General features: G+C 39.0%; 2 protein-coding genes across 2 annotated transcripts in view; one reads left to right on the top strand and one right to left on the bottom strand.

The window, feature by feature from the left end:
- The window catches only part of FAM13A (family with sequence similarity 13 member A), a 362,178-nt gene extending 347,633 nt beyond the window's left edge, over positions 1–14,545 (bottom strand). The window contains exon 1 of the mRNA XM_030313445.1: positions 14,417–14,545. The gene's annotated coding sequence lies outside the window, so the exon portion shown is untranslated. The remainder of the gene's footprint in view (positions 1–14,416) is intronic.
- A 407-nt stretch (positions 14,546–14,952) lies between these two features.
- Positions 14,953–18,229, top strand: TIGD2 (tigger transposable element derived 2). The gene is made up of 2 exons (XM_030313437.1): positions 14,953–15,213; positions 15,391–18,229. Exon 2 carries the CDS (start codon positions 16,310–16,312, stop codon positions 17,885–17,887), a length of 1,578 nt encoding a protein of 525 aa, XP_030169297.1. The 5' UTR covers positions 14,953–15,213; positions 15,391–16,309; the 3' UTR covers positions 17,888–18,229.
- Positions 18,230–19,882: the final 1,653 nt, after the last annotated feature.

Below are 19,882 nucleotides of genomic sequence, written 5' to 3'. Positions count from 1 at the left end.
AGTGGAGGACATCAGTAATACCTCTAACAAAGAGATAAAAAAGAATCAGAGGTGAAAAACACAATAAATGAAATAAAAAATATACAAAACAGAATAAATAGTGGGCTAGTGGAAGCAGAAAAATGAATCAGTGAGTGACCTAGAGGACGGAGTAATGAAAAGTAATCAAGCTGAGCAGGTGAGAGAAAAATCATTATGCAAAATAAGAATTGATTTAGGGAACTCAGTGACTCCATTAAGTGCAAGAACATTCGCATCACAGGATTCCAGAAGAAGAAGAGAGAGAAGGGAACATAAAATTTACTTGAAGAAATAATAGCTGAAAACTTTCCTAATCTGGAGAAGGAAACAGGTACCCAGATCCAGGAGGCACTGAGAGTCCCCAACAAAATCAACCCTAGGAGGTCCACACCAAGACACATACAATTAAAATGGTAAAAAGTAGTGATAAAGACAGAATTTTTAAAGCAGCAAGAGAAAAGAAGGCAGTTAGATACTTCGAAAACCCCATAAGGCTATCAGCTGATTTATCAGCAGAAAATTTGCAAGCCACAAGGGAGAGGCATGATATATTCAAAGTGCTGAAAGGGAAAAATCTGCAGCCAAGAATATTCTATCCAGCAATGCCAATATTAGGAATAGAAGGAGAGAGTTTCTCAGACAAACAAAAACAAAAGGAGTTCATGACCACTAAACCAGCCCTCCAAGAAATGTTAAAGGGGATTCTTTTTTTTTTTTTTAATTTTTTTTTCAACGTTTTTTATCTATTTTTGGGACAGAGAGAGACAGAGCATGAACGGGGGAGGGGCAGAGAGAGAGGGAGGCACAGAATCGGAAACAGGCTCCAGGCTCTGAGCCATCAGCCCAGAGCCCGACGTGGGGCTCGAACTCACGGACTGCGAGATCGTGACCTGGCTGAAGTCGGACGCTTAACCGACTGCGCCACCCAGGCGCCCCTTAAAGGGGATTCTTAATGGAAGGGAAAGACCATATGTATGAAAAGTAGGAAACACAAAAACTTATAGTAAAAATAAGAATATCTGTAAAAATCAGTCAAAAGATTCACAAAATTAAAAGATGTAAAATATGACACCATGTACATAAAATGTAGGGTGGAAAGGAGTAAAGGGGTTCAAATTTAAGTTAATATAAGCTGCTATATGCAGAAGATATTATATACAAACTTAATGGTAACAACAAGTCAAAAACCAGTAATAGATAGGCAAAGAACAAAGAGAAAGGAATCCAGTATATCACTAAAGAAAGACAATAAACTAGGAAAGAGAGCAAGAGAAGGGCAGGGACAAACTAAAAAAACAAAAAACAAAACAAAACAAAAAAAACAACCACCACAAAATAAGTAACAAAATGGCAACAAATACATCTCTGTCAATAATTACCTTGAATGTAAGCAGACTAAATGCTCCACTCAAAGATCTAGGATGATGAAATGGATTAAAAACAAACAAACAAAAACAGAACAAGACCTAGCTTTATGCTGCCTACAAGAAACTCATTTCAGACCTAAAGACCCTTGCAGACTGAAAGTGAGGGGATGAAAGAAACATTTATTAAGCACGATGAGGTAAAGGAAAGCCAGAGTAGCAATACTTAGACAAAATAGGCTTTAAAACAAAGATTGGCATGAGGGACAAAGACACTATATAACCATAATGGGGACAACCCAACAATAAGGTATAACAATTGTAAATATTTATACACCCAAATATGTAAAGTGGTTAATAAAAACATAAAGGAACCCTTCAATAGTAACACAATTATAGTAGGGGACTTTAACACCTCATTTACGTCAATGATCATCAAAACAGAAAATCAATAAGGAAACAGTGGTTTTGAATGACACCCCGGACCAGATGCGTTTAACAGATATATTTAGGACATTCCATCCTAAAACAGCAGAATACACATTCTTTTTAGGTGCACATGGAACATTCTCCAGAACAGATCACACAGTAGGCCAAAAACAAGTCTCAACAAATTTAAAAAGATCAAAGTCATATCACGCATCTTTTCTGACCACAACACTATAAAACTAGAAATCAACCACAAGGAAAAATCTGGGAAGAACACAAATACAGAGAGGTTAAATAACATGCTAAATAAACATGGTTGACATGAATGGTCAACCAAGAAATCAAAGAAAAAATAAACACTTACATGAAAATGAAAACACAACCATCCAAATGTTTTGGGTTGCAACAAAAGTTGTTCAAAGAGGGAAGTTTATAGCAATACAGGCCTACCCCAAGAAGAAAGAAAAACCTCAAACAACCTAACCTTGCACACAAAGGAGCTAGAAAAAGAACAACAAAACCCCAAAACAGCAAAGGAAAGGAAATAACAAAGATTAGAGTAGAAGTAAATGATTTAGAAACTTAAAAATCTCTATAGAGAAGATCAATGAAACCAGGATCTGGTTCTTTGAAAAGATCAACAAAACTGATAAAACTCTAGCCAGACCCATCTTTTTTTTTTTTTTTTTAATTTTTTTTTTTCAACGTTTATTTATTTTTGGGACAGAGAGAGACAGAGCATGAACGGGCGAGGGGCAGAGAGAGAGGGAGTCACAGAATCGGAAACAGGCTCCAGGCTCTGAGCCATCAGCCCAGAGCCTGACGCGGGGCTCGAACTCACGGACCGCGAGATCCTGACCTGGCTGAAGTCGGACGCTTAACCGACTGCGCCACCCAGGCGCCCCTAGCCAGACCCATCTTTAATTCATTAATTAATTAGAGAGAGAGCACACGCACAGGAGCGCACATGCACACAAAGTCATCAAATGGAAGAGGAGAAAAAACTGATACCACAGAAATATAAGTGATTGTTAGAGATTATGAAAAATTATAAACAAATTAGACAACCTAGAAAAAATGGATAAATTCCTAAAACATACAACTTACCAAAACTGAAGAAGGAAGAAATACAAATTTGAACAGACTGATTACTAGTGAAGAAATTAAGTCAGTAACTACAAAAACTCCCAACAAACAAAAGTCCAGGACCACACAGCTTCACAGACAAATTCTACTGAACATTTAAAGAGTTAATACCTATTCTTCTCAAACTATTCCAAACAATGGAAGAGGAAAAAAAACTTCCAAATTCATTCTATGACCAGCCTTACCCTGATACCAAAACCAAATAAAGACACCACAAAAAAAGAGAACTACAGGCCAAACTCTGATGAACACAAATGCAAAAATCCTCCACAAAATATTAGCAAACCAAATCCAACAATACATTAAAAAAAAAAAAAATCATTCACCACAATCAAGTGGGATTTGTTGCTGAGATGCAAGGGTGACTCAACATTCACAAATTAATGTGATAACATCACATCCGTAAGAGAAAGGATGAAAACCATATGATCATTTCCATAGATGCAGAAAAAGCATCTGACCAGGTATAGCATCCACTCATGATAAAAACCCTCAACTAATTAGGTTTCCAGGGAACATACCTCAACATAATAAAGGCCTTATATGAAAACCCACAGCTAACACCATACTCAATGGGGAAAAACTGAGAGCTTGTCTCCTAAAGTCAGGAACAAGACAAGGATGTCCACTGTCACCACTTTTATCCAATATAGTACTGGAAGCCCTCGCCACAGCAATCAGACAACAAAAAGAACAGAAGCCAAGTTGGTAAGGAGGAAATGAAATTTTCACTCTTTGCAGATGACATGATTTTATATATATATATATATATATATATATATATATATATATATATAAAACCCTAACAATTCCACCAAAAAACTAGAACTGATAAATGAATTCAGAAAAGTTGCGGGATACAAAAATCAATGTACAGAAATCTGTTGTATTCCCATACACTAATAATGAAGCAACATTAAGTGAAATTAAGAAAATAATTCCATTTACAATTGCACAAAAAAATAAAATAGGAATAAACTTAACCAAAGAGGTGAAAAACCTCACTCTGAAAACTATAAAACATTGATGAAAGAAATTTGGGATGATGAACAGAAATGGAAAGGAGTTCCATGCTCATGGGTTGGAAAAATAAATATTGTTAAAATGTCTATACTGTTCAAAGTAGTCTACAAATTCAATGTAATGCCTATCAAAATACCAACAGTATTTTTTCCACATACCTAGAACAATCCTAAAATTTGTATGAAATCACAAAAGACCTCAAATAGTCAAAGCAATCTCAAAAAAACAAAACAAAACAAAACCCTAAACTAAAACAAAACAAAAAAACCCTGCAAAACAACAGATACCTCCAGGTTTTGGGTTTTTATGCATCACAATTCCAGACATCAAGTTATATTACAAAGCTGTAGTAATCAATACAGTATGGTACTGGCATAATAACAAACACATAAATCAATGGAACAGAATAGAAAGCCCAGAAATAAACCCACAGTTTCATGGTCAGTTAATCTTCTACAAAGGAGGCAAGATTACACAATGGGGAAAAGACAATCTCGTCAACAAATGGTGTTGGGAAAACTGGACAGCTAAATGCAAATGAAATGGACCACTTTCTTACACTATACACAAAAATTCAGAATGAATTAGGGACCTAAATGTGACATCTGAAACCACAAAAATCCTAGAAGAGATTACAAGCAGTAATTTCTCTGACATTGGCCATGAGCAACATTTTTCTAGATATGTCTCCTGGGGCAAGGGAAACAAAAGTAAAAAAAACTATTGGGACTACATCAAAATAGAAAGTGTCTGCACAGCAAAGGAAACCACCAACAATTCTAACAGACAACCTACTGAATGGGGGAAGATATTTGCAAATGACACATCTGATAAAGGGTTAATATCCAAAATATATGAGTAACTTATACAGCTTAACACACTAAAAACCAAATAATCCAATGGAAAAATGGGCAGAAAACATGAACAGTCATTTCTCCAAAGACGACACACACAGATAGCTAACACACACATGAAAAGATGCTCGACATCACACATCATCAGGGAAATTCCAATCAAAACCACAATGAGATACCACCTCACACCTGTCAGAATGGCTAAACTAAAAAACTCAAGAAGCAATACGTGTTGGCGTGGATGTAGAAAAAAGGAACCCTCTTGTACTGTTGGTGGGAATGCAAACTGGTGCAGCCACTGTGGAAGACAGTATTGCAGTTCCTCAAAAAATTAAAAATAGTACTACCCTACAATCCAGTAATCACACTACTGGGTATTTACCCAAAGAATACAAAAACAGTAATTTGAAGACATATATGGACTCCTAGGTTTATTGCAGCAGTTTTTACAACAGCCCAACCACAGAAGCATCCCAAGTGTCCACTGATAGATGAATGGATAAAGAAAATGTGGTGTGTGTGTGTATACACATACACAAATATACAGCCATATATATAATATATATATACACACACACGATATACAACCATAAAAAAGAATGAAATCTTTCCATTTGCAACAATATGGATGGAGCTAGGGAGTATAATGAAAAAAGAGAAGAGAAAGGAAAGCTTCCATATACATTGCGCAAGGTTAGCAATACCCTGATACCAAAACCAGTCAAAGAAACCACAGAAAAAGAAAACTACAGGCCAGTATCCCTGAAAAACATAGACGATACACACATACACACGGGAATATTATGCAGCCATAAAATGGATGAAATCTTGCCACTTATGACAACAAATACGTCAGACTGAAAAAGACAAGTGCCGTAGGATTTAACTCATGTGTGGAATCTAAAAAACGAATCAAATTAATAAACTAACAAAAAGCAGAATCAGACCTATAATTACAGAAAACTGATGAATGCCAGATGGACTGGGGGTGGAGGAATGGGCAAAGTGGATGAAGGGGAGAGGAAGATACAGGCTTCCAGTTATGGAATGATTAAGTCATGGGTATAAAAGGCACAGCATAGGGAATATAATCAATGTTATTATAATACTGTCGTTTGGTGACAGATGGTGGCTACACTTGTAGTGAGCATAGTATACATATAGAGATGCTGAATCACTATGCTGTGCATCTGAAAGTAATGTAAAACTGTGTTATCCATACTAAAAACATAATAAAAAAAACTCATCTAAAAACTTTCTCTTGAAAGTCTCTATGACTGTAACAATGATAAACTAAAACCACCTATTGATAAAAAAAAAAAAAAAGACCAACAACTGAGGAACAAAGAAGGTCAGCACAAAGTTAACTCCTGTATTGTAGTAACAGATATCATTGTTAAATAGTCTGTTTCTTTTCAACAGTACTGGAAAAAAAATTGAATTGAGAAATTTTAAAATTCCAGTCAGCTTCAAAATATGGATTTAATAGTCCTAGAAGTTTCTCCTCAACAAGCAATCATGTAATTGTACATCAATTTCAGTACATTGATAGGGACTTTTCAAATTGTTAGCGAGTTTAACTATTACAACCCCGTAGGCAAAGAACACGATGTAGAAGATAAGGGAAAGGGAAATTTTTGAACACTACAAGCTTAAATGTAGAGAGAAATAAGTTGGGAAAAAATACATATGTGGGTGTTGGTGGGTGTGGGTATACAGGTTTATTTATAGGTACATACGTATATACATATATGTGTATATATATACACACAATCATATTATATACATACACATATATATAATAAAAGAGGGGGAAATATGAAACACCAAGAAGATAACTATCACCTACCACTACCTTTTGAAGTTGGCCATGTCAGGGTTTAGGTTGACAGATACACTAAACTAATAAGGGCAGGGTTAGACCCCTTTCTCCAATTTCTGTAGTTTTTAAACTATATAAGAAGAAGATAATAGCGTATATCTCAAACATTTTCTAAATGGATGACTATTTTAAGACTGTCAGTTGCACCTTACCCACATTTTGTATCTTTACCATTCCCTTCGGATGCCTAAAATCAGGCTAAAAATCTGCCCACACCACAATATACGTAATATGCTATGATTTAGGATTCAAGCAAAGAAAGAAAATGTGCATCTGTTTTGGATTAATGAAATGAGAATTTTCAATAGATAATCCTGAGGTAGTTTTTTGAATTTCCATAGACATATAATCCACCTTCACAAAAATTCTACAATATCATTATATGTGTATGAATTAATCTGGCCTTTCCCACTATACTTGTCTTTTAGCTACCTAGAGCTCCTTTCAAAGCCTCCTTTCTTAGGAGGTTAAGAGAATGTGGGTATTTCCTTCTAGTCAAAAGATGCAGGAAATAACATCATAGCTAGTATTTACTTAGGGCTCAGTGCAGGGTGTTGGGTACTCTGCACAGCAATTTATATATACACTTTTAGTTCATCCTTATAACAAAACTAAAACAGTATGATTTTTATTCCAGTTGTCCAAATGTGAAAGATTTTATAGAACCAGTCAGAGATTCCATGGCTGGTAGGTGGGAGAAGTACCAAACAGAGGCTGTTTCCAGAACCCATAAAGTTTATCACTAAGATGTACTGCCTGTCTGGTCTAAATTTATTGTTTAGTAAATTTCCAGAACAATAGTTGAGGTTACTGTAACATAAAAACAGAATTGCATTAAAACATTAAAATTTTAAAAACACAATCAACGGATAAGGAAAAGACAAGTACGGGAATTCAAAATGAATTAACTATGGCAATGAAGCACAAACTTAAACTCAGAGATTTGTTGCAAGTCAGTGCTAAAATGGACCTATCTAGTTCTTTCTTGTGTCAGATAAAAGAAAGACAAATTTCATCTGGAAGTTGCCTTTTTTCCTGACATTAAAGATAGTCCAAATTTTTCACGGGAATCCTTAAGTAAAGAAAGGGACAGTGTATCACAAGTAGTACTTTCAACATCAGTGGGGCTAAGAACGGAGATATTCCTCAGGAGGTTATTTCTTACGTCTCTCCTCTAAGAAAGCCAGTGGAGGAAGAGTAAATTGGATCACTTAACACTGTAACTTTGTTATAACCCAGTTAAAAACTGGGCTAAGGATCTGAATCGCCATTTCCCCCCAAAAAGATACATAAGTGATAAATAAGCACAAAGTGATGCTGGAGATAGCCATCAGGGAAATGCAAACCCAAACCACAATGCAACACGATTTCACACACACTAGGATAAGGAGAAAAAAGATAAGAACAAGTGTTGGTGAGGATGTGGAGAAATTGGAGCATGCTACAGCCTGAATGTTTATGTCCCTCCATAATTCACATGTTGAAATCTTAATGCCCAATGTGATGGCATTAGGGGGTGGTGCTTAGGTCATGAGGACGGAACCCTCATTTAGGGAATTAGTGTTCTTACAAAGGAAACCCAGAGATTCCTTCTCCTTCCACTATGTGGAGACACAGCAAGAAGGTACCAGCTATGAACCAGGAAGTGAATCCTAACCAGCCATCACACTGAATCTGTTGGCACCTTGATCTTTTACTTTCCAGCCTTAAAAAAATGTGAGAAATAAATTCCTGTTGTTATAAGCTACCCAGTCTGTTTTGTTGTAGCAGTACAAATGGACTAAAACAAAAGGACTAGGAGTCCTTATACACTGTAAAAAAGTAACCTGCTTTAGAAATAACTCCTCAAGGAGCACCTGGGTGGCTCAGTTGGTTAAGCATCTGACTGGCTCAGGTCATGATCTCGCAGTTCCTGGGTTTGAGCCCCACATCAGGCTCTGTGCTGACAGCTTGGAGCCTGGAGCCTGTTTCAGATTCTGTGTCTCCTTCTCTCTCTGCCCCTCTCCTGCTCATTCTCATTCTTATTCTCTCTCTCTCCCTCTCTCTCCCTCAATAAACACTAAAAATTTTTTTTAAAAAAATAGCCCCTCAAAAGTTTAAACACAGACCTACCATATGCCCCAGTAATCCGAATCTCAGTTATGTACCTGAGAGAAATGAAACCATATGTTCAAATGTCTGTATGTACAAAAACTTGTGCATAGATGTTCATACCAACATTATTCATAAGAGCCTAACAATGGAAACTTGAATGTCCATCAACTGATGAATAAATGTGGTACATCCATATTACAGAACAGTATTCAGCAATAAAAGAATGTGATGTACTAATGCATGCTATCTAACATGATGAACCTTGCAAACTTTATGTTCAGTGAAAGAAGCCAGTCACAAAGTACACATATTGCATGATTCCATTTATATGGAATGTCTAGAATCTGCAGATCCATAGAGATAAGTGCTTGCCAGGAGCTGGGGAACAGGAGAGGGTTGGGGGGGATGGAAAGTGACTGCTAACAGTATGGGATTTCTTTCTGGGTGATGAAAACTTCTAAAATTGATCAAAGCTACTTGAGAAGCACTATCATGGGAACTTTTTAATCTAGAAGCATGGAAGCCAAGTATTAATAACAATCTTCCTCAAACATGAGAGAGTCTCACTAAGGTAGAATTGCATTATGATATTATCTACACAGCTCAATTAGGGATAGTTTCAAGGCTGAATGAGCTTATCTATCAATGATTATCATTTAAGCTTTTTTGGATCCTGGATCCTTTAAGGATGTGTTGAAAGCTTTGAAGAAGGTAGGCATGGTGTTACCCCAAGGAGTCTAAATAACTTCACAGACATTAGAGGAGGACTCTCCATGATTGTAGTAAAATAAGACAAAAACAAGAACATTGCATAATGCTGCTTAAATGGAAATGTAATAAGTGAGTGTTGGGGGGGGGGTGGAAAGCTGGGTAACCACAAAAATGATCAAATATCCCCCTCTCCTGGCTTGCAGGACTGACTACCACTGCCTCTCCAGTGAAACTCTAGCCTGTCCCTGTAGCTTCCTGGATAAAAATTTAAAGACCCAATAGTCAATTGCTCCTGCTTTCTGGCAGCACTTAATCCAGAATAGACTCTTCACTTTCTTTAAACCTCCCTAAAATCACCTTACCCAAGTCCTTGTGCCAAGCTCACCTGACTCCCTCTTTTTGAGATATTCCATGGTTTTTCAAGGTATGGCTCCCTTACTGCAGCAGTAATCCTAATTTTGGCAACAGGTTGTGTTCCTAGTAATATTTGGCTGATAAGAAGCAGTATCATAAAATATAATATGCTATTAAGAGTATGTATATAAATTTTTATGTTTATTAGGACTTTATGTTCTCATTTAAAAATGTGATATAAACTATACTATATAGGAGAAAATTACATTGATAAAAGACAATGGATACACCCTAAAATGTTTAGTGTTATTGTGTCTGAATGCTAGTTTATTTTCCGTTTTGCTTTTCTGTATTTCATATTTTCCTTCAAAGATGGCTTATAATTTAAGAAGAGAGGGGGAGGGGGAAGAAGAAAAACTCCCTTCCAAAAGAATATGAGCGAAGAACTTCATATTCAAAATGGTGGTCAGTGGGGCGCCTGGGTGGCTCAGTCGGTTAAGCGTCTGACTTCAGCTCAGGTCATGATCTCGCTGTCGGTGAGTTTGAGCCCCGCATCAGGCTCTGGGCTGACGGCTCAGAGCCTGGAGCCTGCTTCCGATTCTGTGTCTCCCTCTCTCTCTGCCCCTCCCCTGTTCATGCTCTGTCTCTCTCTGTCTCAAAAATAAATAAACGTTAAAAAAAAATTAAAAAAAAATGGTGGTCAGTATGTAAGGTTTTCAAACTTTACCATATTATAATTTCTTGGGTGCTTGCCAAAAATGAAAGGTTTCTGGGTTTCATCCCTGGAGTGAGCCCCAGAAGCTACAGTTTGGACCCCAGGTGATTCTGACCCATCAAGTCTGAGGAGCAACCTTGGGAGAAGCAGTTTTTGGACAAACTAGAACAGAATAATGTACAGATTAACAGAGGAAGGATTGGACTTGTTTAGGCTAAAACAGCAGCAAGCAGAGCCTTAAAGCATGAAGCTGCATGTGTTGGGCACAGGGAGCATGGGTGGTCTGGTGCACAGTGGCTTTCAGGAAGGTGGATTTCATCAATCTAAGGGAAACTGAGGACTCCTTTAGAGAACAATTTGGAAAGGTAAAGTGGGTCTAGATTTGACTCAAGTTTCCAACCCATACGGTGGCCACCAATTAGCAATTCACTGGTTTCTTCAATTTATATCCACATTTTTTTTAAGGAAGCAAGTCTAATTTTTCCTTAAGCATTTCCACCAGTAATTTTCATTTTTTCAACCCTATCAAATCTTTTTTATCTTCCTAGGAACTCATTGTCTTAGCTTTGCCTATGCTGCCAGTCAATTGAAAACCTACTGCCAGCCAACAAGGAAACACAAAAAACAAAATTAAGTTTAAAAGCCTCCTACTGGGCATCTATAGAAGACTCAAGAATATGAAAAAAATCACTACCTTTCAATATCAGGTTAAAAACCTTCTTAAAAAAGATAAGGGATTTTCCAAAGAGTAATCTGTTCTGTCATTTGTGTCCAGAAATTTTCAAGTGGAAAAGCATTTCTACCTTTAACTATATAAAAGGGATTTTTTAACACTAAAAATGATTTGGGCTTTTGTCTAAAATACAAGGTGAAATAACTTTACAGCTAAAAGAGACTTCAAAGAATAGGTTTTCATTTTGAAGATAACAACTGTTTTATATCTTGTTTGCCCTAACACACTCCAAAATATATTATATTTTAGCTACAAAAATCCCCTCCATATTTTATGTCACTCAAAGTAGGTGACAAATGGTCTTTGTGAAACCATTTGCTGCAAGTCAATTGGCAATATTTTTCAATCATTAAGAAATACTATTTGATATTAAATCAGTTTAATACAAATGGAATAATAGTATCAGGTCTTCATCTTAAGCTTACTGGAGTAGCTAGTTTGGGTAACTTAACCAAAAATTTCCAAGTAAATGAGGATCAGTGATAAAGTAAATGAAATCAAAAAAGCAAGAAAGCAAGAAAGCAGTTGCTTTACAAGAATTTACTCTATCTAGAGATGTACTATTCTATTACAAAACTATCATGCATGAAACATACTACGGAAAATGAGGCTGTAAAATGTATTTGCACTGAGATTATCTTAGTAGAAAAGGGAATTCAGAACTTTGAATGATGAGAAACATAAGCCATTTCAGGTGATTTGGAGTAGCCTTCAGCAAACCCACATTCCAACGAACCAAATGCCATGTCTGATGACACTGCTACAGACTTAAGGTACCCTCACAACCAGAATGCCACTTTGGTAGGTTAATGTCGAAAATTACATTTTAACAAATGGCCACTTTAATTATGCAAAAATAAATACCCACAATGTACTTTTTCCTCTTTTTACATCTTTGAGTTAAATATTTCCATTGTGATGGTGGGCAGAGCACATTGCCTTTAAAACCAAATAGTTCTGGCTCAACTCTTTATTCTGCCACCTACGTTTAATAGATTCACACACCTTTTGGCTTTTGATTCACTGTACAAAAAATAGAGGTACCGTTGACCTCATAATACAAGGATTAAGGGATACCACATACAGAAGGAAAGAAATCCTGGTAGCAGCATTCCCTCAGGAGTGAACTGTCTTCTAATTAGAGAATAAACCACAGTGAATGGTAAGGGACAGGTAGAAAAAAGACACAGAATAGAAAACTTCCCTGTGTCATAAGGGAAAAAGAATCTAAGATCAGAAATAGCTCAGAGGGAAGGTTGGGGGGATGCTGAGACAGAAGAATGTTGGGGAGAGGAGAGGATGGCATGTCAAGACTGAATGAGGTGGTGACCCAAAGAATGGACAGTAAGAAATGCCTGTGGTCAGCCTGGCTCCTAATAAAACCAGGAGGACACACGCTCTATTTTAAGGTCCCCCCCCCTTGTACTTGAATACAAATCTTCCACAACTAGTAACCCCTCCCCTCAACAAAAAGGAAAAAGTCTGTTATAGAAAACCAGCTTGTGTAAAGACACAGCTGTCTTGGGTAAAGTCAAGTCTTATTAATAAGTCTACTAAATACAACTGCCTTGTGGGAGGTGGTGTTTTGAGGCAACCAAGGCATATGGGCTGTGTTCCAGATTTAAACTCACACAAGGTGATGAAAAGGGAAAAGTTCTAAGAGACAAGACATGATCAAGCTGGAGAATCAGCAGAAACGGAGAAATGATCCAAGGGGTATCTGGAAAGAAATTAAACCTCAGAGATATCGGGCAAGGGAGAGAAGAGTCAGGGGTCACTTTATTTAAATATATAATAGGACCCAGTGACCCCAGTAGGCTGGCGGGTGAGAGAGAAGGCCAGCGGGCTAACATCTGGTTACATGCCACCGCCAATGGTTGGTAGTCGGTACATATCGGCTCTTTTTCCTTAAGGAATGGATACCATATCAGATACAACTGTTTTCACGCTTCTGACAACTATGGGGGAGGGGGGGCAAACTTTTAAAAGTGATCTAAAACTTGCTTGAAGTTGTACTTTACCTCAAATAGTCAACCAAACTTGCAGAAACTGCTTGGTTGACAGTTGGGAGGACGGGTGGGGGGAGGAGGGGGAAGCAGGTATTTGTCTAAAACTACTTCACAGCATAACTAGGAGATCACAGATTTTCCATCATGCCAGGTAGAGGAAAGCTGCGATTTTCAGGTAGGCAATTGAGCAGTTTGGGCGCAGGAGTCAGATAGTTAGAAGCCTTACAATCATCTCTTTGCTGCAGTATGAATGCTCAGGTCAGTTCCCTTATGAAACGTTTTAGCAACAATATGGCCTTTACAAATAAATGACGAATTACCATGCTACTTTATGTTAACGAAAATGACTAGACATTTATGTTAGGGTACTGGAGAAACTTTAGCCTTTTCCATTTTTCAAAGTATTATACACGCACACACACACACACACACACACACACACACAGAGAGAGAGAGAGAGAGAGAGAGAGAGAGAGAGAGAGAGAGAGAGAAGGCTAAACGCGTTTCCTTGGTAAACAGGTGCTGCAGGATGGAGGTGCAGCCACTCCCTTCCCCTGGGAAGGCTCTGAGCAAACCTCCCCCCCCCCCCCGCCCGCCATAAGGAACGGAGTTCGGGAAGGGGGAGTTGGCATGGTTCAACGCATAGGTTATTAGTACACAAGTGCTGGCATTCGGTCCATTTAGAATTCCAAAATAGAAACTAATGCTACCTCCACTTAAAATAAACCAAGGGACTATTTGTCAAACTGCAAATTTCCTCATTACTACCGAGAAGCAGAAGGAGAAAAGGGGCGGCAGGAAACTCACGAGGGAGTCTCCCACAGGCTCACGCGTCTCCCAGGTGCAGTCCGTCTTGCACAGGGTCCGCTTCTATGGTGACTGTGACTTCAACCCTGGAGCATCGCAACCAGGGAGGGAATACTCGATACCCAGTTTGACCAACCCCTGCTGCACCTCAGGAACCCCGGGCTTGCTCAGGTAGGTTATGCAGAATGTAAGCCCAGCTCCTCTCCTGAACCCAGTCCCCAAAGGGAGCTAGCCTTCCTGCCCTCGGCCAGCAACCGCGTCTGCTCGCTTCTACCTTTGCTCATGATCCTCGCTCCGACTCCTCCAGTCCCAGGTGACCGGCGCTGGAACGCACGGGTGCAGCGGCCGCTATTTGTAAACACGCTCCACGTGCGCTCGCCCAGCCCCATTCGCAAGCCGCTCGTGGCACCTGAGGATGAGTAGCTTTCTCCAGAGCCCTCAGAGGGTGCGATTTTTATTCCACCTGAGAGAGGAGGAAGCCTCGCCCCCAGAGGCGAGCCACTGAAAGAAGGGCCAAGACAGGGTGGACTTGGACCGCCCCCTGCTGGCCGACTAAATAGTCTGCAGGCTAGAGCAGGCAGGGCTTTAGCCAAACCCACGCCGCGCCTAAAGAAGCTGCAGCGGCCGGCCCCGCCCCCGCCCTCTCGCCGAAGACCCCGCCCCCGGGCCGCGCGCACTCGCCCGCGCAGGCCCCACCCCCTTGCCGACACAGCGTTCTTGCGGGGGCGCGCGCGTGCACCCTAATCCCCCGCCTTCCGGCTCCGGCGGCGACGCTTGCCGCTTGCCGCTGCCGCCGCGCCACCAGTGTCAGCCTCCCTCTAGAGACTCCATTTGCTTTCAGGGCGGTCTGGCCCCCGCGCGGGCTGGCGGAGAGCGATGCCCCCGGCCCGCTGACTGGCGTCCCCTGGGCCAAGCGCTCGCTCGCTGCGGCGGTGACACCCTGGTCGCCGGCGTCCACGGAGGAATCCGGGCTCCCTCCGCGTGAGCAAAGACGTCCCGCGCTCCGGAGCTCGCCCTGCGGGGAGAGGCCCTCGCTAACGCGGCTTGTCTCTGACCTCTTAATTTCAGGAGGTAGGCAATTCAGGTCCCGCTGTCACTCCAGATAATGCCTAAAAGCATTATTTGTCGGATTTTGCCATCACACTGATAGGAGGCGTTAATTTTCTCAATATAGTTGCAGGATAGATACGAGTAATGCCACAGACCCTGATATTGAAAAAAAAAAATGTTTTTGGTATTTTCCTTTAGGTTTCGGAGGCACCGAGTGCTTATACAGCTCCCCACAGGAACTACTTCTGTTGGCCCATCGAGGATCATCTTTCACCAGGATTATTTTAACATCTTCACTGAGCCTTCCACTCCATACCTTCTACCATGAGTTCTGATTTCTACCAATGAAGTTTTTGATGCTTGCTTTAATCATGTGACACCACCTCTTGTCCGCCTTTTGCCTTTCCAGTTGCCAAATACATTAGGTATAAGTTTGTGTCATGTTAAAGTACAAAGTTTTCTGCCTGTCCATTTTCACCTTATTTGCACTGCTCACTTCTGTCCAGCTTGCCTTATCTCGCCTGCCTATGATTTCCATAACCACTCACTTGAATAATTAATCTCTAGCAGTCCTTGCCTAGAAGAGGCTGGGTTCCATACAGTACATTGCCTGACAAAGACAGCGTAAGCGGATGAGTTTTTCCATTATATTTTCCCATATGTCATGTCTACAAGTCCTCTCTTAAACTATTTACCCCTGGCACATTTCTCAAAGTACTCCCACCTGAGTCTTAGTTCCTTTAGCAAAGAGTCTCTACCTGTAATGAAAGAAGAATTAAATACACAATAGGACTGTTTTAGAGACCTTACTGGTACAGATTGGTTGCAGTCTCCTTTTAGATTGCAGTTCATGAAAAGACCTTAAACTAAGTAAGGAGGAAGAAAGAAGATAGGTTTAGTTAAAACTAGTCCTTGTTGAAAGAACTTTGTAGGCTTTAAACAACAAAGTGAAGAGAGTCACATAGGCCTGGCCTGGAAATTGGCCAGCATACCATCCATCTAGGTCCTGCGGAGAAGGGAAGGGATCTTAAAACCCCATTTTCTAGTCTCATTGTATTCAAATCTAAGTTGTTAAATATCTTGTTCTAGTAATTGCTTAAAATATTGGACATTTAAAATGTTGGGGAAACGTAAGCGTGTGGTGTTGACAATTAAGGACAAGCTTGACATTATTAAGAAACTTGAGGAAGGCATATCTTTCAAAAAGCTTTCTGTAGTGTATGGAATTGGTGAATCCACAGTTCGTGATATTAAAAAGAACAAAGAAAGGATAATAAACTATGCAAACAGTTCAGATCCTACAAGTGGGGTGTCCAAACGTAAATCAATGAAGTCATCGACATACGAGGAACTTGATAGGGTTATGATAGAGTGGTTTAACCAACAGAAAACAGATGGGATTCCAGTGTCCGGAACAATTTGTGCAAAACAAGCCAAATTCTTTTTTGATGCTCTGGGAATGGAAGGTGATTTTAATGCATCATCTGGCTGGCTAACTCGATTTAAGCAGCGCCATGGTATTCCAAAGGCTGCTGGTAAAGGAACAAAATTAAAAGGAGATGAAACTGCTGCCAGTGAATTTTGCGGTAACTTTCAGGAATTTGTCGAGAGAGAGAATCTACAACCGGAGCAAATTTATGGTGCTGATCAAACTGGATTGTTCTGGAAATGTCTACCATCAAGGACATTAGCTCTTGAAACTGAACAAACTACTTCTGGTTATAGGTCAAGCAGAGAGAGAATCATTATTATGTGTTGTGCAAATGCCACTGGTTTACACAAACTTAATCTTTGTGTTGTGGGAAAAGCAAAAAAACCCCGTGCGTTCAAAGGAGCTGACCTTTCAAACCTTCCTGTCACTTACTTCAGTCAAAAAAGTGCATGGATAGAACATTCTGTTTTCAGACAGTGGTTTGAAAAGTACTTTGTGCCACAGGTACAGAAGCATTTGAAATCCCAGGGGCTTCTAGAAAAAGCAGTGCTTCTTTTGGATTTTCCCCCAGCACATCCAAATGAAGAATTATTGAGTTCAGATGATGGCAGAATAATTGTGAAATATTTGCCACCAAATGTCACAAGTCTAATTCAACCTATGAGTCAGGGGGTTCTAGCCACAGTAAAAAGATACTACCGAGCGGGACTTCTTCAGAAATACATGGGTGAAGGAATTGACCCAAAAATGTTTTGGAAAAATTTGACAGTGTTGGATGCAATTTATGAAGTATCAAGAGCTTGGAACATGGTAAAATCTAGTACCATAACCAAAGCATGGAAAAAACTGTTCCCTAGCAATGAAGAGAATTCAGGCATGAACATTGATGAAGGAGCCATTTTAGCAGCTAACTTAGCAACAGTTTTACAGAATACAGAAGACTGTGAACACGTTGACATTGAGAATATTGATCAGTGGTTTGACTCTCGGAGCAATGACTCAAGCTGTCAGGTGCTAACAGACAGTGAAAGTGCTGAGGACCAGGCCAAGCCTGCTGAACAAAAACATTTCAATAAGACTAGAAAAGCAGAACTGAATCCAGAGAAGCATATTAGCCATAAAGCTGCACTTGAATGGACCGAAAATTTACTGGATTATCTAGAACAACAAGAGGACATGCTTCTGTCTGATAAACTGGTATTACGGAGACTTCGAACAATAATAAGAAGAAAACAGAAGATCCAAAATAACAAAAGTCATTAATAATACTCTTAAGTGTATTTGTATCTTTGTGACTTTATCTGCAGTGGAACTTCATTATCTTCTTTGAAGTGCTGTGGATTTTAAAGATAAATACATTTTATAAATGATTTTAGGATTAGATGCCATTTTGGATTACTTAAATTACTGCTCTTTAATGTTGATTCTAGTACGTGACCATTGCCATCCATGTAACGTTTGTTTACTCTTTCTAATCTGTATTTTACTAGTTAGATCATAAGGTACCTGAGGCCAGATATCTTGTGTCTGTTTTGTGCCTGAATTTCAATGTGTCTAATAGAGGACCGTGCACACTATAGGCAATCAATAAATCTTACTTAAATTTTTATGACTTGCTCTGAACTCCAGTTTCCAAATGAAATATGTTGGGGGTAAGTTTCCATTTCCATGACGTTTCCACCTGGTGAAATTTTTAGAACTTAGCAAAAATTTGTCTGTGCAACGAGAGCACTGAAGGAAAATAGTCTCAAACCTGAAATATGGGATTCTATATCAACAGTATTTGGGTAGTCAGCAATTCAGATTGGCCATCTCTGAGTATAATGAAGGAAGAAGAAATATAAAATGTCTCCAGGGAGAGGGCTTGCGCTTCACTTTTATTCCAACTGACAGCAGAGAGAGTTCCTTCAGAGTTGTAAAAAGAATGCCATCCCCATTTCAGAAAAAATAGTTTTCAGTTCCCAAACCATCGTAATCAGAAGAGGTAAGAGTTATACTTTGTTGTCTTTCATTTCAATTCTTCATTAGAATAGATATATCAATAGTTCTTGTTTTTAATAAGCTGTTTGATATTTATGTAACACTTCAAAGCTTACAAATTATGTTGTTTACTTTTTTATAGCATATTTTTTTCTGACGATAATTGAGAACATAAGCATGCATAAAATTTGTGGAACCATCCACCACATGAACAGTGGACTAACATTAAGTAGAACATGAGAAAGATTATTATAGAAGCGTATGGGCTGCTGTGTGACCATGGGCAAGTTATTTAACCCATGTGTAAATTAGGAGTAATACCTGCCTTAGAGAGTTTTTATGAGCAGCATATGATTTAATGTATGGATTTTAAGTATTATGGGCTTAGAAGAGGACCTGACTCCGCTTAAGTCCTCTTTGAATGTTAGCTACTGTTACTGAGTTCCTGAAACTATGAGTTTCAAAAGTTATGCTGTTCTGAACAGACCCGGTGTGTCTGTTGAGTAACTGTGAGGTTGCTGTGTTAGGAAAACCCTTTAAAGGGAAGTGAGATAAAAGACAAGTAACTAGCTTCAGTTGAAATAGAATAATAATTTATTTCAGTGAAAACTGAAAGGTTAATCCAATTTAGAAGTCATTTCCTGACCATCTATTGCTAGGCACAGTGAGGTCTGTGGGCACATTTAAGACATCTTAGATTGAATTATAAAATAAATGGGAATGGAATTATAATTTCTTTGCTCCCTGGCCTGCTAATAAAATAAATAGATGTTACCATTATTCATAGAAGAGAATCTATATTACTAGTATTGGCATAATTTACTGAAATAATAAAATACCTTAAAAGATAAGATAATAAGCAGGACATTTGAAATATTTTATTAAATTACAGTAACAGAATCAGTAGAAAAATTCAGAGCAAAAGAAACATGACAAAAAACTCTGGTTATAGCAGTTAAGCCCAGCCATATATAGGGAGCTTTGTTGTGATTGATTTGAGATTTTAGAGACCCTGACAATTCTTCATGAGGCTATCATTAGAGTGCAGGGCTCTGCCTTTTGAGCTGAGGTTTTGGTTCAGGAAAGCCTATTTCAGAAAACCACTAAGAGTCCACTTTCTTTGGGAGAATTCACCTATTAACACACCTTTCTCAGTTTACACAGTTTCAGTTACTGGATGGGCCTGAGGAAATGAAGACTGTACATGGAATAAGTCCTGAGGCTATTTGGCTTCTTGGAGACTAAGAGATTCAAAGCTGATAATGGTAAAGACATATT

This window comes from Lynx canadensis, chromosome B1, assembly GCF_007474595.2.
Source record: "Lynx canadensis isolate LIC74 chromosome B1, mLynCan4.pri.v2, whole genome shotgun sequence".
Taxonomy (NCBI): domain Eukaryota; kingdom Metazoa; phylum Chordata; class Mammalia; order Carnivora; family Felidae; genus Lynx; species Lynx canadensis.
This window is presented reverse-complemented; position numbering and strand designations above follow the sequence as displayed.

Excerpts from the sequence above, each read along its gene's own strand:
- TIGD2 (XM_030313437.1), top strand. The coding sequence starts at position 16,310 with ATGTTGGGGAAACGTAAGCGTGTGGTGTTGACAATTAAGGACAAGCTT.